This window comes from Wasmannia auropunctata, unplaced genomic scaffold, assembly GCF_000956235.1.
Source record: "Wasmannia auropunctata unplaced genomic scaffold, wasmannia.A_1.0 LD336071.1, whole genome shotgun sequence".
Lineage (NCBI taxonomy): Eukaryota > Metazoa > Arthropoda > Insecta > Hymenoptera > Formicidae > Wasmannia > Wasmannia auropunctata.
In genome coordinates, this window is record NW_012026819.1 from 902,976 (window position 1) to 924,788 (window position 21,813).

A 21,813-nucleotide genomic window follows, 5' to 3' on the forward strand; every position below is an offset into this window, starting at 1 on the left:
TCCGCGATGCCGCGTCTTTTTCTATGCAGTTCCTCGAAATGCCTCGCCTCGACAACTCGACATTGCGTTTGAGTTTTCAGCGTTCGTCACTCCTTCGCGAGTAAAAGTGTTTGGTTTCTCGGAAGCGACGCTCGAAAGGGAAAGTTTTTTTGCAGGTTTCTCAGAAGCGACATTCGAAAGTGTTTTTTTTTTGGTTTCTCAGAAGCGACACTCGAGACTCCGCGCTGGCTTCGGCGAGCGGTGTTTTGTTTACGTCGCGGCTCGTCACTTTTTTTCGGCGAAACGCGGATTGGTTTCGAAGTGGCCAATGAGCTACTGTCTCCTCCGGCTCCTCGCCTACAATTTTACTACTTCCTATGACTCTTGCCCCTTCTTATGATTTTTCTCCTACCTAATCTCCGGATTTTCGGTAAAGCGGTTGACGGTTCCGAGTTCAGTCCGCGCGTAGCACCCGGCTGTGAGTTACGCGAAATCGCGTTACTTTGCTCCGCGATATAGCGCGACTTTTTCGTCTATCAAAAGTGAAACATCGCGTACGAACGAGTGTCGGAAGTCGGAAGTGTCGCATCGGACGATCGCCTCGATCCGTCTATTGTCATACCTTTGTGAATTGACTACAAAAAAACCTTACATGTAAAGTGCGTTTTGTTCAGTGTATCGCACTTGCGCTATAGTTGCTTGTCTGAAGGATTCTCCGTGTATTTTTTTCGATCTAAAGATTTCAAAAACGATGCTCGGTCGCGTCTAGTTTACGTCACGGTTTCTCTTCTCGAAAAGAGTACGCGCATCGAAATGGTCGGCGGCCGTTGGATAACTTTAACGCTTCGCGTCTTTTGATCCGTTGAAAGTGAATATCACATGCTATTGGGTGCAGTCTCGAATTGAACGGACAATCCGTCTATTTGTCTTTTATTTTGCCGATATAAAGATTATAAGACTCCAAAAGTGGTGCTCGAGTCTTGCCGCGTTTACGCGGTTTACGTCGTGCGTCTAGCCTCTCTTTTCGAAAAGTGCACGCATCAAAATGACCGTTTCCGTGGGATAATTTTCGCTTCGCGTTCTCGCGGTTTTCGTTCCATCGGAAGTGAATATCGCGTGCTAACGAGTGTCGAATCAAACGGACGATCACTTCGATCAGTCTATTTGTACTCTATTTGTCGATATAAAATATAAATTTTAAGTTTCAAAAAAGAGAGCAGCGCTCGAATCTCTCTGGCACGCTCGAATATCGCGAGTATCTCGATTGGTTTTTTTTTTTTTTGAAAAGGGTACGCATCAAAACAGCTCACGGCCGTTTCCGTCGGATAATTTCTGCTTCGCAGTTTTCCGTTGGAAGTGAATGTCGCGTGGTAACGAGTGTCGAATCAAACGGACGATCATTTCGATTAGTCTATTTGTATTCTATTCGTCTATATAAAGTTTAAGATTTAAAAAAAAAGAGCAGTGCTCGAATCTCGCTGGCACGCACGAATATCGCGATTGGCCTTTTTTTTGAGAAGTGTCGCATCAAAACAGCTGACGGCCGTTCCCGTCGAATAATTTCTGCTTCGCGTTCTCGCGGTTTTCGTTCCGTCGGAAGTGAATATCGCGTATTAACGAGTGTCGAATCGAACGGACAATCATTACTTTGGCTGGTCTATTTGTATTTGTCGATATAAAGTTTAAGGTTTCAAAAAAAGAGCAGTGCTCGAATCTCGCTGGCACGCTCGAATATCGCGATTAGCCTTTTTTTCTGAGAAGTACGCATCAAAACAGCTGACGGCCGTTCCTGTCGAATAATTTCTGCTTCGCGTTCTCGCGGTTTTCGTTCCGTCGGAAGTAAATATCGCGTGCTAACGAATGTCGAATCGAACGGAAGATCATTTCGGTCAGTCTATTTGTCGATATAAAGTTTAAGATTTCAAAAAGGAGAGCAGTGCTCGAATCTCGCAGGCGCGCTCGAACATCGCGACTGGCCTCTTTTTTTTTCCCCGCCTCAAAAATTGTACGCATCAAAAAAACGACCGACGATCGTCGGATAATTTATACGCTTCGCGATCTCGCGACATTTACCTACAATTAGTTCGTCGAAAGTCAGTATCGCGTATACGATCAATGTCGGGAGTGTAGAATCGAACAACAGGCGATCGTCCCACGTGCGTGTTTGTCAGTCCACGCGCGATCGTTTTGTAGAATTCGATGTATACCGCTCGAGTGTTAGTGAGTGCAAGTGTGTTATAAAGTCATTTAACGTGATATCGTGCGATTGTGAAGTGAGCGAAACTAAAAGGATACATACCAGGAATACATATTATAACCGAAGGAAGGAAAAAGAGATACTCGGAAGCAGAGAGGAATGAGGCGATGACGACGGCGCGTTGACAGGTGAGAGTTATTTAATTTGTTGCATTCGGCTTATCACTTGTCGCTCGACTTCGAGCATGGCACATATATTTCTATATTATTTTTTAAGCGGCACATATATATCCTTAACTGTTAATATGAGAGTTGAAGTTTAGAATAGTCAGTGCACTTGCAAAACGACTTTAATTGCACGCGACGATTATTTCAAGTGACCTAACCCACCGTCATTGTCGGAATCATTGTTTCCTTTATGGCACGGAAGCCATGCGCATACCATTTCATCACCTCACTTTTGTATCGATATCCATTATCGAAATCCATTAGCATGTTGTGCTCCAGATTCACTGTTTAATTGACCTGCACACGATTGCCACCTCTCCAGTTTTCGCCTAAACGGAGACTCCGACTCATTTGACAGTTTGACAAATCTCCGGTTCTCCGGCACACGAAGATAATCTCCGGGCGAGCGCTTTAAATTTTGACAATCTCCTTTCTGGGAAAGCGCGATGATTTTTCGTGGACTCAATGAAAAATCTCCGGCAGAAGAGTCAATTTTGATGACTCTTCGGCTCGATAAAAAAATTTCAGGCAGGACAGTCAATTTCGATGACTTTTTTAGCAGACGTCTGTTTTGGCAAAGAATTTTTAATGGCGTGGTTAAAATTGATGATCTTCCAGCAGAACACTAATACATGTGAACATGTCCGGTGACAACCGTGCTTCTGCATCATCCGCATGTCCCAGGCTTGCTTTATCGGTTTATGTATAGTTTCTTCATCGAATCCTTCGAGGTATCCTTCAATACTGTGCTAACATCCTTTTAAGCCTGTCACCGTTATGTTCACCGCGAGCTCGAGCATGAAGATTATCAACAATGCGGATGTAAATTAAATTATTTTTTATATTAATATAAATAATCAACAAAAATTGCATACAGTTGTAATTCATAATTACTTATTAGTTTTCATTATGAAAAAGTATGTTTAGAAAAGTAACAAGATGACAACACAAATATTTGTATACTTAATTTGATATATTAATATCTAAAGATATACGAAATGTTCTTCGGAAATCTTCAAACTTAATTTTTATTAAGAAATTAAATTTAATTGGGAAAGTCAAATTAATTTTATTTTTACATTTTATATGAAATTTTTAGAGATAAAATGTAGACAAAAAAATAATCAAAACCTTTATCGTTATTGCAATTAACGTTAGAATTTTTGGAATACACTTTCAAGAAAAGAAACTTTAATAGATAGACGCCTTATGTTTCTTTCCTCAAAAAATTATCAAATTTTTAATTATTTCAATTTCTAGGCGAGCTAATCATTTTCATAATTTTATCCGCCGTATATAAACATTCTAAAAACAATCTTTAAAAAGTTGTTCCGTCTTATAAACATTTTTTCTTTATGGCTGTGTTAACTTTAAGCAAAAATCGGGATTAGAGTCATTAATTTGCAAATAAATAAATTATTTTTACGTAAGTCGTATTCGATTGCGCTGAAGCGGTTAGCGCCAGCCTCTCAAGCTAGAACATTCCTTGTTTCTTCAAATCGGCATAAAAATCGAGATTAGATCAATTAATTACCTAATAAATAGCAAGAAATTTTTAATATAAGTCGCAATCGATTGTGCTAAAGTGACTGTGTCAGCTTAATAAATGTATATTAGATTGATTTCTATAGCATAAAAGTCGAGAAAACAAGCAAAAAAATAAAATATAATTGATCATAAATATATTAGTTTTGTCCTATATCTATTTATGAAAAATTAATTTTTGGAGAAGCGAAATTATATATGTATATAAGAATTGTATGAATTATATAGATTTTTTGTAATCAATCTCTTTATATTTATATATTTCTGTTACGTTTCTGTTGAAAAAAATTATAATCGACACTTTGCAAAATCTATTTAGATTTAATTATTTATAGCATAATTTATTATTCTGTAGCATAGAAAGTCAAGAAAAGTCAAGAAAAAAGCAATAAAATAAAATATAATTGATCATATAAATATATTAGTTTTGTCCTATATCTATTTATGAAAAGTTAATTTTCATAAATAGATAGAAATAGGAGAAGCGAAATTATATGTAAGAATTGTATGAATTATATAGATTTTTTTGCAATTAATCTCTTTATATTTATATATTTCTGTTACGTTTCTGTTGAAAAAAATTATAATCGACACTTTGCAAAATCTGTTTAGATTTAATTATTTTGGTAAAAGATCGTAAGTAAAACTAAACTGTAATACTTACATATTTATTTATCAAGAAACGAATTAGAGGAGCAAGATAATATTAGATAATATTATGGGTAAATATTCGGGTTATAGCCGTTATACTTTATAATTTATATTTTATATGTATAGGATAAGTCTCATCTTTTTACCATTAGAGAAGGTATATCGGTAGAAGGTACGTACCTGGCTATATAGCCTGCAACAACACAGCTTCGTTCTCCAATCTCTCGTGCAGTTCGCGACGTTCGCACATTTGTTTTCATCTACATTCGGAATATTTCCGTAATTTCGGTAGTGTGATCTGTTATAATTTTTCATTTAAAAATGATTACGTTTACACGAATTACGCGTATATTGGCGCGTGTGATTACGAATCTGTAACTATAATAAGTAGATATTTTCTTATATCGAATCTAACCTAACCTAACCTGTGCACGTGCACGTGAGTTCTCCCCGTCTGTTAAATGAAATATGAAATTTGTATTTGCACACGTGTCGATAATTCGCGTGAGTTCGGATAAACGTCGCAATTGGAATGGCACGATTAAGCAACAAAGCGAAGCTGAAGTCGTTGGTCACCGTGACGAGCAGCGCTGTCGCCCTGTTCGGCGGTATCTCTCTCTATCGGGGCGACGAAAGATTTTACAGTGACGTCGCTATGCCCTTGGTGCAACTGGTAGATCCGGAAATCGCCCACGAACTCGCGGTGAAAGCTCTGAAGTATGGCCTCGCGCCAAGTCAAAAAACGGAAGATCCCAGGTCGCTCCGTACGACCGTGTTGGGCTTGCAATTGAAAAGTCCGATTGGCATGGCTGCGGGCTTCGATAAGCAAGGAGAGGCGGTGGAGGGATTGCACAAGATTGGTTTCAGTTTTGTGGAGATAGGTAGAATCTATGCGGTAGCTACAGACTTACTTTAACATCAGTATTTTCGATAACATAACAATAATCTTGTATCGCTTTCTGCTGCAGGTTCCGTGACACCTAAGCCTCAGTCGGGCAATCCAAAACCCAGAGTTTTCAGATTGCCGGAGGATAAAGCGGTTGTAAATAGATATGGATTCAACAGCGACGGCCACGACGCCGTGTGGAAACGTCTGAAGGGATTGAAGGAGAGCAAGAGTTTTGACGGTATTCTCGGGGTGAATTTAGGGAAGAACAAGGAGACGGAGGACGCGACTCGAGACTACGTCGATGGCATAAAGAGATTCGTGGACGTGGCGGATTATTTTGTGATCAATATATCTAGTCCGAACACGCCGGGTTTGAGGTCTCTGCAGAACAAGAGGAATCTGGAAGAGTTGCTGACCGCGGTGAACGCAGCGAGAGAATCGGCGGGCGGCAAACAGCCGTTGTTCTTGAAATTGGCTCCGGATCTGTCGGATTCCGAGCGACAAGATGTGGCGGACGTAGTTTTAAGTGAGAAGTCCAGGGTCGATGGCTTGGTCTTGTGCAATACCACGATCACGCGGCCTAACCTGACGAATCCGAACAGGCAAGAGAGCGGGGGCCTCAGCGGTGCACCTCTCGCAGATATTTCCACGGCCATGATATCCGACATGTATAGACGAACGCGTGGCAGCATCCCGATTATAGGCGTAGGCGGTGTTTTCTCTGGGCATGATGCTTATGTTAAAATAAGAGCCGGCGCTTCGCTGGTGCAACTTTATACCTCATACGTGTATCACGGGCCACCGGTGGTCGCCAAGATCAAAAGAGAGCTGTGCGAGATACTTGAAGCCAACGGGTTTTCTTCGGTTACCGATGCACTAGGCAAGGACGCTAAAAATAAATAGATACGTTTCCTAACATGTTTACACTTTACGTGCACACGATTCAATGCAATTTATATAAGGCCTATTGTAGATAAGTAATACTTTGTTAATTATATTGTTACAATTGAAGAAGCGTTTTTATTATGATGTTTGTATTAAATCAGCAGTAATTTATATTGTCAACTTAAGTACTTTCATTTTCAGCTCACTTCCTTGTTACAGCCTATTAATCATGTATTGTCATGTATATCAGGTATTGTTGCTATCAATTTATGACGCAAATCAAGAAATTAAAATATATTACATAGCGATATTTCCTGTAAACATTTCACGGAACATTACGTAATTCTAGAAATACATGTAAATACAATATAGCGTGAACTTGCAAATTATATAAAATATTTGTATAAAATTGTATAAAATACGTACATGCTCGCGTAAACATTGATTAATTATAACTAGTTATTGCGTCAGCTTTTATATTCCAGTGTTTTTCCGATGTAATCCAAGTAATTAACAATTTCAAAGTTTTTATAATTGTCATTTGCTATGCACATAATTGCATATTTATGCATTGAAATACAGAATTTCTAATTGAATAGCTAATTATTTTTTGCTCATGAAGAAAACAAGATTCAAATCATCGATGCAAATTACACGTAGATACCGGTCTACTGTTGCGATACGAACTAGTTTTCATTTCATTTCAAATTGTTTACCATTAGACAATTTACGAAGGCAAACGTCGACTTTTTTTTAATCAAAATGTATAACAATCACGAGCATCACGGCGCCTGTGTCGATCATTTAATTCGAACGCTCGATTATCCACGTCGCTTTCGCGTGCAGTTTTGAATTCTCGCGGAATTGCTCGCGTGCTAACGCCGATCGCCGCCGCCCGGCGGCGCCACTGGCGCTCGTTCCGAAGTCGCGACTGTCGCGAAGGATCTACCTTCAGACTCCTTCTCGCAATGCCGTCGTCGCGATCGCAGCAGTCAGCTGTTATGTCGGAGTGAACATTCTTAACCAACAAATTGCGCGGATATTCGGCCAACCTCTCGACGACGACCCCCACCCCCGGGTGGCCCGCGACGAGCTTATCTCGGCGATCGACCGGCCTACGCTCGACCACGCGACGGAGGTACGTTTTTTTTTCCTCAACGGCGAGCACACGCGTCGTCGTTCGGGAGAGAGACCGAGTCGCACGGCACCTCTCTCTGGCTCGCTCGCTGCTCGCGGCCACCTTCGCACCAGCGCTGGTGCGAGTCATCGTCGGCGCCACGAGTCGCGTGTCGCGGAAGGTGATAAGGTCGCGAGATTTTCCTCGGCCGCGCCTCATCTCGAGCCGCGTCTCTTTCTCTCTCTCTCTCTCTCTCTCTCTCTCTTGCGCGCGGGGGGTAAGAAAAAATACGGTATACGAGCGCAACGTCGGGCCCGTGGCGCTCGTTGACGCACATCGACGACGTCGTGACGCGACGAGTAAACATCAGGGACCCATCGAAAGTGCGAGTCTCGGCAACTTCTTTTTTTCCTTATATACACCGTGTCCGTCACGCGCACGTACGCACGCACGACCACATATGCGATCGTCCGACATCCCGAGGTCTCCTCGAGACCGCAGTCAGACGCAGTCCGCGTGACAGTTTTTCCGACGGCCGTGATCGCTCGCTGACGCGCATCTTTTCGGCGGATAGACGAAATGCCACGTTCAATTCGCCTCGCTGGAAACGTCAAAGCGAGCCTGCGTCGTGGCTAATTTCGATCCGATTGTGTGCGCGACTGTCATTTCCGATTACCACGAAACGTCGTATGTATGTACCAGCGTGTTTTCCGAATTAGCGTTCGACTTTATTGATCCAGCGGGGATTTGTGTGCCCTTAAAAGCGTGTAAAGCTGGCTTAATTTTGTGATCTCTCATAGCGAGACTCTGTGCTGGAGTAGGAAAATGCTAGGATGACGTCATCATCGTCGTTGGAGACAACTTTCCCTTTTCGTGAGATTTTATCTACAAATTATATTTAATATTTCCATTTATGCTGTTACTCGTCTCATTAATATCTATTCGATATTATTTGTGTTTCACATTAATTTTTAATTTTGTTCGCTCGGTATATTTAAGTGGACCCTAAAAAGATTTCGATCAATTGAAATTATGAATTCATATGAATGAATAATCAATGATACTTTCAAGCAAACCTTGCTTTGTCGGCGTTTGATTTTGCTGTCAAACGTCATTCAATCGTGTAACATAATACGATACAAGGAAAACAATTCTTTAATAATGCTTAGCTCAAGACAATGCATATCAGCAGGGCCGGCTTTGAAAAGATAACGGGGCCATGATTCAATCTGGAAAATATGCGTATCTTACGGAGAGAAGAGAGAGAGAGAGAGAGAGAGAGAGAGAGAGTGCGAGAGAGACAGAGATACGATCTCTCCTTTACGGACCGAGCCGAGCGTGTTGAAATTTCGTGCATATTGCATGACTTTTAAGTATTGCAACACGCATAATTCATGCGTCCCATAGAACGCGGTGAAATCGCCGATGACCATCGCGTTTGTGCGATTCAACTTTATATTCATTCTTTTCTCGGAGAAATCGGCGGCAAATCGTTTCGACAAAAACTTGTTGAAAATCTCGAATGTTATAGCGCGGTGATATATCGAAATAAAAATGTAGTCGAAATAAAAAAAAACTGACCTCGGTCATTCTGGCCATTCTTTCGAAGATTTGTCGCTCTTGTGAGATTTTACGGACGTAATAGATTAATCTGTTACGTCAGAATAAAATTAGAATAAAACAAGGTGTTTTTCAAACAGGCTTCCGCCAACTCGTTCGAGTTTTTTCATCTCTCTCTCTCTCTCTCTCTCTCTCTCTCTCTCTCCCTCAGGAAATTAAAAAAATTAATTTACTTTTTGATTTTATGATTATTGGATACGAAAGTATACATATGCAACAGAGATTGTGTATTGCATACTTTTAAATATTAAATTTAAAAACTTGTTGAATATATAATTATAATAAAACTTAATAAATATATAATTTTTTTAAGACTGCTACGAATATATTATCGAAATTCTCGTCGACGAAGATAATTTCAGTTAACATAGTAATTCGCGTGATTTAATTCGTGCATACCCTTGGTTTGCCCAGTTTGTTGTACTCGATCATTTGTCTTATTTTTGTAACGCGTCTTGATGCGTGCACTAAGTATAACGCGGCCCGAGTATTTCTCCAACGTCTCTCGATGGAGACGTGATATTCATTAGCTTCTCAATTATCTCCGCAATGAATCACTTGAATGACAACGGCAATGAATAAGCGAGATCACTGTTATTGCCGCGGTCACGCGTGCAGTATCAAGTTTGTTGAGGTCTATTCACGCTACATGATTATTAGATCCGTAATTCCGTGTCACACATTACGTAACTGCGTATTTATATAATACACGTAAAAAGGAAAACAACATATTCGGTGTGACGTCTTAATAAAGTTTTGTTTGAGCAGCTGTACACGTTTCGTCGAGAGCTCTGTACAAATTTTAATCCGCACGCAACATAATTCGAGAAATATATTTTTACACGTTAATATGATAAAGGTTTTATTAATAACTTGCACGTTAATTAATTTTTTTTTAAGATATCCTAATTGATTGCAATTGTACGCTTTGATTGCAGAACGCGTCATTCTGGACATTACGCGGCGAAGTATGAGTCTCTAGCAACGCGCAACATTTCCCGACACTTCTCTCAGAATGTTTAAAGAAAACGAAAATGGCGTGGGTGGCTGCAACGGCGCACCGCCTCGCCCTCGAAGATTGTTTCCCCGATTTTCCCTGCGGAGATTATTGTATTCCAGTCCGCTTATCGGCCGTCGCATCGCAAGAACGCCTAGTAATAGGAATGCAAAAGGTAACTTCTAAATTCTATTATACTCTAGATGTATGTACATACACACTGGGGTCCCCCGGACCTCAGCGAAACATTCTCGGTTTGGCATTTCTGAAATTGGAAGGAGAGGGGTTTGGGATATTGACGTAAAAAAGGTTTATCTCCTGGGTGGGATCTCCTCAGTAGGAAGACGTGTTGACGCGCGGCAATTGTCGCTCAACAACCGAGCAGTGAACAGTTGAAGTGAGCGTGGGGTCCGCGGGACTGCTTGCAGTTTTGTTAAATTAAAATATCGGATCGCAAAATTTTTGTGTTACTATTTCAAGTATACCCTTTCAGAATTTTCAAGGATTTTAAAAATTGGTCTATAAACGAAAGAGATATAATTTTTTGAAAAAAGGTGCTAAATCGAGATTTTTTTCGCGTTTTTAAACTTCCCTTTTTCTTTGAACCCGTACATTTTGGAGCTCCTTAATTCTATCGATTTTTAAACATGGGCTTGTTCCTTGGTCGATTCTCTACCGATTGAAAAAAAAAATGAATTGAAATATGTCCATTTTTACTAGAGTTACAGTAAGTCCCGAAACACAATAGGTGTAGTAAGCCTTAAGCCGTAAGAAATTGACCAGTCGTAATCGATTATTCTTTTCACATTCGATTGCGATTTGTCAATTTCTTACGGTTTAAGGCTTGCTACACTTATTGTGTTTTGGGACTAATAAATATGGATGGGGTCCCCAGTGTGTATACGTAGGATTAAGCTGTATATTGATGATTGAAAACGCGCGCACGCGCGCGCGCGTACGAGTATGATTTTTCAAAATAGAAAATATTTTCGCAGCCAAAGATCAAGCAAGCGGCAGAGCGACGGATGTTGAGAAAGGAGAAGCCAGAGTCAGCAACGGTTCGAGCCATTTTCAATTTCACAATATAGACCTACAGCGTGCTCCTAGCAAAGGTTCCGTGCTCTCTTCTGCAGGAAAGGTATTAACAAAAAAAAGATAAAATTGACATTTAAAAAACTGTATAAAGAATAAAGGCGTAGATTTTCTTATTAGTAAGAATTTCTTATCGAAAATTGTTAAATTTTTATGTTCATTTCAGAGTAACGAGAACGGATTAATGGAATGCCCATTATGTTTGGCCGAACTGCCAGTAGAATTTTTTCCTATTATTCAGTCTTGCCATCATCGCAGTTGCTACGATTGTTTTCAACAGTATCTGAAAGTGGAAATATCTGAATCCAGAGTTAATATCGCCTGCCCTGAGTGTTCAGAACCATTGCATCCAAATGGTGAGTATATTACGAGTATACGTAACAATTACGTTAACATTTTCAATCTTTTCATTAGATTCGTGAGTTGTTATTATATTGTAATCTTTTGCGTTACGTTTTTGCACATACAGATATTCGAATGATTCTGAATGACCAAACGCAGTTAGAGAAGTACGAGGATTTTATGGTCCGAAGAGTACTCGCTATAGAGCCTGATGCAAGATGGTGCCCTGCTCCAGATTGTAGTTTCGCTGTAATCGCCAGTGGCTGCGCCTCATGTCCAAAATTACGTTGCGAGCGACCAGGCTGCGATTCGTATTTTTGCTATCATTGTAAAGCGCGATGGCATCCTAATCAAACGTGTGATGCTGCGAGGGCACAACGTTCCCAATATTATGAGCGCAGCTCCTCTCTAAGTTTCAGTCAAACTGATTCTCAGCACAGTAAGTGTTATGAGATAAGAAATACTGTTTAAAGCGGGTCTTTGTGCTTAATATTTTATGTATTTATTTTTAATTATAATTTTTGGTTCCATGGAAATAATTTCTATGAACTGGGTGTCGATACGAGTTGTCGGACTTGAAACGCAATCCTAGACTAAAGCAAGAATTTTGATGTCTCGAATTAATTTTCATCATTTTTTTATCAATTTTTTAATAACGATGCCACAGGCATCTTAAAAAGGCATTCTTAATTTGAAATGTCAATTTTTGCTTCAGTCCAGGATTGCATTTCAAGTCTGACAACCCGTATCGGCATGCAGTTCACGGAATTAATAAAAATTAATAATTTATAATGAATACATAAAAGCATTATTAAGCACCAAAACCTGTTTTAGGCAGTGTGACATTTCTTACTTATACATTTATAACTAATATCAAATTATAATTTGTGATTTATTTAGGAGATGACATAAAACCGTGTCCCAGATGTCAAGTTCTGATCGTCAAGATGGACGATGGAAGTTGCAATCACATGACTTGTGCAGTTTGCGGCGCTGAGTTTTGTTGGCTTTGTATGAAAGAGATCAGTGATCTTCATTACCTTAGGTATGTCCAATTTTTAATAAAGTTATGAATACACGTACACTCGCTCACTAAAAGGTTGCGACACTATCTTTTTTATAGGTTTCAAAACGCATTAATATTTTGCAAATGTGGACCACGATTGGTGTTATAACTGCCTTTAGACTAAAGATAGTACATCGTGGTTTGCATTTGCAAAATATTAGTTATCTATAAAGTATATATTACGTATATTAAATATAAATTAGAAACCTATAAAAAAAAGTGTCGCAACCTTTTAGTGAGCGAGTGTACAATATAACTAAACAAATTAAACATTTTTTAATTTTATTTATAGTCCTTCTGGTTGCACTTTTTGGGGTAAGAAGCCGTGGTCCAGAAAAAAAAAGATTCTTTGGCAACTTGGAACTCTGGTGGGAGCACCAATTGGAATCGGTCTCGTCGCCGGTATAGCATTTCCAGCTATGATTATAGGTTGGTTATAATTATATTAAATGGATTATATATTGCGACAGTGTAAAGATGTTATAACATTGGGTGCTTTCCATTTAGTAGAAATAAGTCGACACAAACGTTATTCTATCCTTAGCGTTTAGTAACAGTAACAAAGACAAAACGATACTTGTGTCTCTAAATGGAAAGCACCCAATGTTATAACGTTGTTACTGCACAAAGTTGAAACTGCACCAAAAAAATGTCGCTACAAACATATATTTTGTGTTTAAGGTATACCGGTGTGGGTAGGACAAAAATTATATACGAGATACGAGAAGGCCAACAAGCACAAGAGAAATGCTTTTATCGCAGGGGGAGTGACTGCATCAGTAAGTTTATTAAATATTATAATCATTAAAGTGTGCTACTTTCAGTATGGCCTGTTCTTTGTCGCTGCACTGGACTGCACTAACTTTCTACATTCTGCTTTTACCAAACTTCAAATATATATCTACTTCATTTTAAGTACGAGTGTACTGGTTAAGCTATAAAGAACAGACCTTATGTGTTTGCAAGATACTAGCATATCAGTACAGTTTGCAGTGTTTAAATTTTCGCGATTAAGCGTTATTTATCCTAAACAATGCAATGATTTCATCAATGTTTCTCGTTCCACGATGAATTATTGATCGTGCGAATTCTGTTTATAATTGAAAGAAAAAAAAATGGAAACGTGCGTCTGTATTTAATTACAGCAGGAACTTTGTTTACTATTCGTGATATAACATCGAAGTATATTTTATCCATACAGTTTATACAGAGAAAATGGATAGTACAATAATTGTATATATAGCGTTAACAAAACAGCGCGTTCGCTGGAATAAATGTCGGAAGAAGTTTATCACGGGACGTATTCGGGCAATTGGAACGTAATTGTTTTATGTTTCATGTCATATCTCGAAAATATTCTATAACTTTGGTATATGTCCTATATATCGTTAATCACACGGATCTAGCTGATTCCGTCTCAATAATTTTATCACAACTACTCGCCTAGATCTTTAACGACTTGGCACAGCGCATTAAAGATGTCCATTAGCAATTTGTAATCTGAGCATAAAACCGAATTGATAAAATCCACATTGGAGAAATCTACGTCTGTTAAGAAATCAATAGTTTTTTTTTTTAATTTTTTTACGTAGCTTCTCCTAAAAAATTTGCTTCCGATTTTATCTTACTTTCATCAAATTGCAAGCGAGTCTTGCGTGAATACTCATTAAAATATCGTAGCTTTTAAAGAGTAATGGCTGATAGGTTGTCAAAGCTTACATTAATATATAACCGAGACATCTATCGTATCCTCTAAGTATATCGATCTTGACCCATTTTTGTCCCGCTCGTTTTAGTATCTCGTCGCAAAGAGTATTAAATCGAGTATTTAACGTCCACTATATTCTTCCGACGTGAGTCGTACTTCTTTGCAGCTGTCTCTTCTTCGGCGCCGGCATTCATTGCTATTGCTGGCTTAATCCTCCTTTTGGGTTGGGAACACAAAGATTGCGTCTTTAAACTACAAAACGGGCTATCTATTGCTTCACGTGAAACTCTTCGCTTAGAGTCACAGCCCTGATAGAAATATTAATTCTCTTCGGTGCGTACACTAATCGTGGCAGCAGTGATTAAGAATCAACTTCATTCGTCGCGACAGCCTCATTCGTCGCGACGATGGCTTCGTCCGTCAGTACGCCGTCGTTATACAGATCCTCGAGGACGTCGATCAGTCGTTGCTCCGTGAGGGGATCACCGAGTGCGACGTCCACCGATCCGATGCAGAGTAGAAGCGCCAGCAGTTGCGACTTTCTGTAGTCCTTGTCGAGATCCTTTCTGGTGTAACCTAAATCCTTGGGGATATTTAGGCCGAGATGCGAGCACGTCCAGTTCAGCCTGTCCCAATACTTGTCCAAAAGCGTCTCGGTGTGCTTGCGCCGTAACTCGGTAGGCACTGAACTCACCAACAGTAGTGCGACATCGTTCGTCGGCCGGCTGTAAGTGACCATCTGCCAGTCGAGAATGTAGCAGTCGGTTGTCCCACGGTCATTCTTGAAAAGCAGATTATTGCTCCAGAAATCGGTGTGAGTTATCAACGCCAGCGGACCCTCCGGGGCGAGGAGGGCCGAGATAATGTCCTTGGTGCGGGGTCGTAGAATCAGCAGAGTCTCGAGGACCGCCTCCAGTCCCGGTCTGCTCTCCAGGAAGTGCGCCAGCTGCGGTAAACCGCGCTCCACCAGCTGCTGGTACGAATCCGTCGCTTTCGCCGTTTGGAAGAGAAACTGATAACGCTCGGAGAGAGACTGGCCGTCCACGACCTTCATCGACAGGGAATGGGCGTGTATGAGGGCGATGGCGTCTAACGCTGCCATCGCTTGATCTAACGTTAATCCCTCCGAGAATTTAACGCTCTTGTAATTGCAATCGCTCAGGTCCTCCAGTACTAGCATCGATTCCGGCGGCACCGGGCTGTCGTCGGTGCCGCCTGCGGGGCTATAATGAGCGTGATAGCACGTCGGAACTGGTAGTATAATGCGGGTTTCATGTAATCTTTCGTATATATCGGTACTCTGTGAATTGATCTTCGCTAGCTGTCTCTTATTGAACTCCATCAAATCTGGCATCACCTGATGATGATACAAACACGCAGCATTAGGAATTCGTCAAAACAGAGAAAAAGAGATCTCAAATCTGATTCGATTACCTTGATCGCCTTACCTGCGTATAAAACTTAATCTCTCGGAGATCGAATTGGCCCTCCGTAACGAAGAAGCGGCTAAACGGATCCTTGGGGAGTTGCTTAATGATAAGGGACGCTTTGCACTTGTCATTTGGCTTATTCGTCGTAAGCGCCGCTAAATAGTTTGCCGTAACGCTGGTGATAGCGCTAAGCACGCTCTCGCTCGTCGCGCATCCTGGTCTCACGTTAAACTTCAGGACTTCGACCTGAAAATGAATCATTCAAATGCTCGGAGTCGGATATCACGATTAATAACGCGTTATCAATTCGCACATATATCTACACGGCCGTCAACAGTTGGGTATTCTATTTCACTCGTCTACAATGACTAACCGCTTTGCCGTTGTGGTGCTTCGACAATATGCTCTCGAGCCACTCCTTCCGGACCTCCCAGTCCGAGACCATCTGCTCCTCCCCGCACGAAGTGTCGGTCTCGTCGTCCAAATCGGACATGACTCCTTCCGACTCGTTCCTCAGCAGCTCTCCTCTTTTCTCCATCCCTCTTCGTTAGTTAAGTAGCCAGTAATTTCCCGCCGGCGCGACGCGGCTCGGCTCGGCGATGCTCTCCGGTGATCGTCTCGCTCGCGGCGCACAACTGCCTGGCCTCGGTCGACGTTTTAACAAGGCATGTGCTCCGGTCCGAACGGAGACGGTGCGCGCCCCACCGATACGCGGCGGACGATATTACGCGTCTAAATTACCGCACGCACACGCGCGCGACGTTGCTACGCACACGCGTATGCGGGCTGGTTATTAACGACGCGCGTATGTATACGTGTGCTCGTCACCGTGAAATCACCGTCGCTGAATGAGAGCCCTCCTCGTTACGTGCCGCTGCCTCTTCCCGGCTACGTCCGCCGCCGCCGATTCTGCGCCGATTTGGAGCAGACTGTGGTTCGATGCCCCGGCATGGGTGGAGAGAGAATCTACTATCTTTTTAATCGACACGCCCTCGGATCACCCGACCGATCGACCGACCGAGAGTCTTCCTCCTCGATCTAGGCGCACCGAGCGCGCGTTACCCTTAATCGCCACGACGTGACGTGGACCTCAAGAGTACTGACCAACGCATGTCCCTTTGTCGCCCGCCTTGGGCTTGGTGCTCGGCGCCGCCGACGCAGGGTGGGACGAGGAAGATATCGCGCGCGGCGCATGTCTACTCCCGATCAATATTCTTCCTCCCGCTCCTCTCCCCAGAGGCGTGCAAAAAGAGTTGGCCGCCCGCGTGTGCAAAAATAATTTTGCCACCCCCAGAAAAGTGTGTACATAATAGTTATCTGTATCTAGGGATTCCCGATTAAAAAGCAAAGAGACAAAGGAAAGAATGTATGCAAAGAAAAGGAGACAAGTTAGTAGATAGAGAGGAAGATTTTAATGCGGATCGCCAACATTCAGGAAGTTGCGATTCTATCGCATTTGTAGTACCGTGTAGTACGTTCGAGTATAATTCAATGAATCTCTCTCTGCTTCAGCCACCCGCTATGCATGCATTGTACGCTCGCTAGGCACGCCCCTGCTCCTCCTCCCCACCTGCAGCTCATGCACGCACTCAAGTTTCTTAGTTTGTTTTTATTGCTGCACTCTCTGGATTCTGCATAGAGCTTTCCTCTTGTCGCCTCTTTCGACGAATTTCAAGTGTACAGCTTATTTTACTTTAAGCACAAAGAGTGTACACGCCAGTTCAGCTGTGGAAAAACTCTTCTCCTGTCTTCGGCCGTCTACGCCGAAACTCCGCGTTTCCGAGGTCGCGCAGTAAATCTGAAAATCAGAGCGCGCTAATGCACCTCCGACGACTCCCAACAGTCCCAACCCGTCATCCTCGCTCGCCACGTCGATGGCTATACATGCGAGCTGATACGATATACCGTATTCCATTTCCTCGCAGGATTACGGGACGGGGAAAAAGATACATGCGAAATTGTTCCGCAAGCATGGAAATGTAGCGCACACGAGTACGCGCTGATAAACGTGTAATAAAAATGTAGAGTCTTGAGACTTGAGAAGCGCTCGAAGTTAATTTAGATATCCGTTCTGGATAAGATAAAATTGGCTATCGCTTCGAGGTAGGGAACAAGAGCGTTATACCAACAGAAATGATTGATTCAAAATGATCGATTATCTTCGTTTATCGAAAATACGATTTACTTCGGCTGCGACGCGAGCATTAAACTTTCATTTATCGGAGTTTTCTTATAACTCCGTGCAGCTACGCCGTGGCCTTCGATATGTATCTGAGATATGCTCCTATTTATATTACTTAACAGGTGTCGGATATATGGATTATATAAAGCAAGGAGCAGCTTTAAGGATAGCCAGCAGCGTTATCTCTTCTCGCATGCCTTGTGCTGTCCTGGCAAGCGATGCGTTAGGGGGATAAGGTATTTTTTCACAAAGTCGTTCAGTTAATTTACCGTTATGACTCCCACAGGTCTTAGTGTCGCCAGTGCTAGCAGGGCTAGCCGTGGGCATCGGCGTGCCGATTTTGCTGTTCTACGTCTACGGTGTGGTCCCGGTATCCCTCTGCCGAAGCGGCGGCTGCGGCGTCTCCACGAGCGGCACCGGGGTGCGATTTGAATTTGATGACGAGAACGAACTGATGGGGGCTCTGGGCGTCCGTAACGGCGGAGGTAAAAATACAGGCATTTGTATCGCACGCGGTACAAACATACACATGCACACACGCACACACACACACACACACACACACACACACACACACACACACACACACACACACACACACACACACACACACACACACACACACACACACACACACACACACACACACATACACATATTGTTCCGCTCGATTAAATCCATCTTACCCACGTGTGTGCCGCGGCTATTCATACCTCGTATCGAGGTCGCGCTATCGCGATCGAAATCCTTATTACAAGACCGTCACGTTTACAGACGCGGCATCAATAGACGTCGCGAGTCATCGCGGTGGCAATCCATCGATAGGGGAGGCCTCCCTTTCACTGGGTAGCGGCAGCCAGTTGGAGAAATTGGGCCGGGAAAATGACCGCGAGAGCGCCAGCAACGTGGCCCTCGCTGGTACGAGCCTCGCCGGGAGCATAGCCTCCAGCGTGCTGCCCGGAGGTCAAAGGTATCACTCGTTTTCTCGTTCGTTAGACTGGCTCTAATGCGTTTTTCACTGATATATCTGATTACTTTCGCACACAGGTTGGAAGTCCAGGCTGACGTTACGTCTACTCAACGTTTTAGTTTATGTAGCGAGACGGCTTCCGCGGCTACCAGTCTGTCTGAAAAGTCCGTAAATGCTTCTATCGCTCTGGACGACGGCGCGGCCTCCACGAGAGCGTTGGCCGGCTCCGTTCTTAACTTCAAGGTATCCTGCTGGATATTAAATAGAAAATCTTTTTATTTTGTTTTAATTACCGAGTAAATATATTAAAATGATTGGGAGAAATATGATAAATTTCTAAATTCCATTATTTTTATCATTGTCTTTTATATCTCGTTTATGTAGATGGATGGCAGCTCAATCAGCGGCGGTAGAAGCACGGAAGGGGAACAGGCGGCTGGCTCTGCTAACGGTGGTCACATGGACTCGGCTGGACAAGCAACCTCCCTGAGTTCGCTGGAAGAGGTGGCACCTGGCTTAGCAAAACGTATTCGTCGTAAGCTCACATTCGATCGTCAATGCAGCGACTCTAGTAGTTGGACTATGTGCGGGGAGGACGGCGGTTCGGAACGCGTACGATTTGACGATCACGTCAGCGTAATCGAGGCGGATCAAGAGCGGGTGGTGGGTGGCAAATTGGAAGGTTGCACAAATAATCGCTCAGCGGGAGGAGGACGGAAGCGAAACAAGGATTCCGAGATAGAAATGGAGGTTCAAAGGACATCCAAGTACGAATCGCGCAATGAGTGTTAAGTGACAAATAATGAAAGGCACACGAAATTATTGCGATAATAATTGTTTGTTTAGGAGTTCGAACGGTGATTTGAACGCCGAGAGCCCCGTGGACGACACCTCGCGGGAACGCGTCAACGTGGCCACTCTGAGAAATGTATTTTTTCACACTTCAGCGGTATCTGCGGATCGCACAGAGAAACGATTGTCTGTCATAGAGGAACCGATACCGAGCGTGTCGCAGAGTTCTAATAATAATCGGATCTTCACGCCTTCGCACGACGAGAGTCAGAGCCCTACTAGTACGGACGAGAGCTTACAATGCTAAGAAAAATTAAGACTGAATCTGTGGGCGTGCAATGATATGCATGTGTCTCTCAAAAATATTACGATTTGTATAGAGTATAACTTGCCGGCTCGCATTAGATACACGGGGCATACACCATGGCGCGAGATACTGCCGTGTCTCTTGATGCGTGTATACACTATTTTTGGGTGTGTGTATATATATGTATTAAATTACATAATCTGTATACATAATCCGTAAGTATAAACGCGAAGGTTGTACATACCCACATACGCAACGCGCAGTATAGTTTAAATATTATACGGCAAAGATAAAAAAAAATAATTTTATTCATCGTGTGCATTTGCGCTGTGATTATGCATATACTAGAAATTATGAATGTACATACATACACACACACAGACACACACACACACGTACTGGCCTCCAATTCGTTATAAAGCGATAAAAGAAGATTTATAAAATTTTCTTTTTGCGCCAATATTTTGCGAATGAATATCGTTATTATCTCTTCTGAGTCCTTCTACTCTTGTCAGAGCAATTGTGACCTCTCGTCGTATTTCTGCGCTATAATATTTACAATTTTACGCAGATATACGGGATCTACTGCAGTTTAATGCCGGCTCCGAACGGCCTTAACTAATTAAGAGAGGTTCTCATGGCAAGATTATACTCTCGGTGGTTTGCCATTGCCTTCCGGGATGTAGCGAATAAAAAAGCTGATCGGTTTTGAATCCGGGTCTTCGGCACAGAAAGCAGACGCACAACTCTGCGCCACGATCGCTTTCAAATCGTTATTATACACAGACAAAATGATCTTATTACTTATTATCTAGATTATGCCCCAGCTCCCGAAGTCCGGTTTGTAACGAACAGGTGGACAATACAAGTTAAGAAAAAGAATTACAAAGATGAAAGTTAACGTTGCGGATTGTCGCTGCATTTTACAAGTCGAATACTGCTCATTACGTCTTTAAGTATTACGCGTTCTCGTTTAATGTAATCGGTCAATATACATGTAAGAATATTTGAATATGAATATTTCCCCAAAAAATACGTTTCTCTCCTTGCTATGTGAAAATATGTTATACAAGTAGTTTTATTTTACAAACAATACATTTTTTACATTACATTATACTGAAATGAAAAAGATTGCAGTTTAAATTATCCCGTAAATTTGTTTAACGAAACAGCAATCGTGGTTTATATATGTATTACTTCTGCATTTGTCACTTCATATGAACCAATTGACCATCGATACCAATGTGATTAAATATTAAAAAAGACTTACAAAAGTAGTGCTGTATATCAATTAGTTTCTCTTTGTAACTTATTTATCTGTAATTCTTCAAGAAATTCAAATATGCGTGCATATTGGTTTTATAAAAAGAATTTTGTTTAAAAGTATTAGCCATTTTCTAAGTAATATTTTACTTATAAAAAAAAAAAAATAAAATGTTAGTCGATAGTTTCCAAAAAATTATTTTGTATACGCATAGAGAAAAAAACCGAATTTCGAACTGTGACAAACTGCCGCATCGTCTTTATATATATATATATATGAATGCAAACTACTAATTATATTTGAACGAAATTCACACAAACATATTCGGAATAATTGATACATTTAGCAATGGAAGAAGTAGCAAAGCAAATATAATTTCAATATATTATTGATTTAAAAAAATTAAATAATCAAGTTCTCATTTTTTTAAACTTTTAAAAAGTTAATACAAAATTATCATATTTTGAATAAATATTTTCATTATCTATTTTATCAATATGCTACAATTGAATTCTTATATCAAGATAAATATGGATTTCTATGTTTATATAAA

At 41.5% G+C, this 21,813-nt stretch overlaps 3 protein-coding genes across 6 annotated transcripts; 2 read left to right on the forward strand and 1 right to left on the reverse strand.

The window, feature by feature from the left end:
- Window positions 1-4,773: 4,773 nt before the first annotated feature.
- On the forward strand, window positions 4,774-6,683 carry LOC105449874 (dihydroorotate dehydrogenase (quinone), mitochondrial). The gene is made up of 2 exons (XM_011689312.1): window positions 4,774-5,480; window positions 5,568-6,683. Exons 1-2 carry the CDS (start codon window positions 5,132-5,134, stop codon window positions 6,389-6,391), a joined length of 1,173 nt encoding a protein of 390 aa, XP_011687614.1. The 5' UTR covers window positions 4,774-5,131; the 3' UTR covers window positions 6,392-6,683.
- A 645-nt stretch (window positions 6,684-7,328) lies between these two features.
- Window positions 7,329-21,270, forward strand: LOC105449876 (E3 ubiquitin-protein ligase RNF19A-like). Of its 4 annotated transcripts, none has more exons than XM_011689316.1 (14): window positions 7,329-7,511; window positions 8,291-8,363; window positions 10,049-10,282; window positions 11,103-11,245; window positions 11,366-11,555; window positions 11,669-11,980; window positions 12,442-12,586; window positions 12,900-13,036; window positions 13,289-13,386; window positions 18,214-18,412; window positions 18,702-18,897; window positions 18,975-19,140; window positions 19,282-19,664; window positions 19,744-21,270. In XM_011689316.1, exons 3-14 carry the CDS (start codon window positions 10,126-10,128, stop codon window positions 19,994-19,996), a joined length of 2,379 nt encoding a protein of 792 aa, XP_011687618.1. In that variant the 5' UTR covers window positions 7,329-7,511; window positions 8,291-8,363; window positions 10,049-10,125; the 3' UTR covers window positions 19,997-21,270. The 4 variants fall into 4 exon arrangements, with proteins under 4 accessions (XP_011687618.1, XP_011687617.1, XP_011687619.1 ...); XM_011689317.1 differs by lacking the exon at window positions 7,329-7,511 and adding an exon at window positions 7,807-8,181; XM_011689315.1 differs by lacking the exon at window positions 8,291-8,363.
- LOC105449875 lies at window positions 13,740-16,770 on the reverse strand. Its single transcript, XM_011689313.1, has 3 exons — window positions 16,119-16,770; window positions 15,764-15,991; window positions 13,740-15,672 (listed from the first exon to the last, which is right to left on the reverse strand). Exons 1-3 carry the CDS (start codon window positions 16,281-16,283, stop codon window positions 14,677-14,679), a joined length of 1,389 nt encoding a protein of 462 aa, XP_011687615.1. The 5' UTR covers window positions 16,284-16,770; the 3' UTR covers window positions 13,740-14,676.
- Window positions 21,271-21,813: the final 543 nt, after the last annotated feature.

Coding starts and splice junctions, on each gene's coding strand:
- LOC105449874 (XM_011689312.1), top strand. CDS start 5,132: ATGGCACGATTAAGCAACAAAGCGAAGCTGAAGTCGTTGGTCACCGTG. Junction 5,481..5,567: donor TTTCAGTTTTGTGGAGATAG/GTAGAATCTATG, acceptor TTTCTGCTGCAG/GTTCCGTGACACCTAAGCCT.
- LOC105449876 (XM_011689316.1), top strand. CDS start 10,126: ATGTTTAAAGAAAACGAAAATGGCGTGGGTGGCTGCAACGGCGCACCG. Junction 11,246..11,365: donor TGCTCTCTTCTGCAGGAAAG/GTATTAACAAAA, acceptor TGTTCATTTCAG/AGTAACGAGAACGGATTAAT. Junction 13,037..13,288: donor ATTTCCAGCTATGATTATAG/GTTGGTTATAAT, acceptor TTTGTGTTTAAG/GTATACCGGTGTGGGTAGGA.
- LOC105449875 (XM_011689313.1), bottom strand. CDS start 16,283: ATGGAGAAAAGAGGAGAGCTGCTGAGGAACGAGTCGGAAGGAGTCATG. Junction 15,992..16,118: donor AGCACCACAACGGCAAAGCG/GTTAGTCATTGT, acceptor ATTCATTTTCAG/GTCGAAGTCCTGAAGTTTAA. Junction 15,673..15,763: donor AGATTAAGTTTTATACGCAG/GTAAGGCGATCA, acceptor TATCATCATCAG/GTGATGCCAGATTTGATGGA.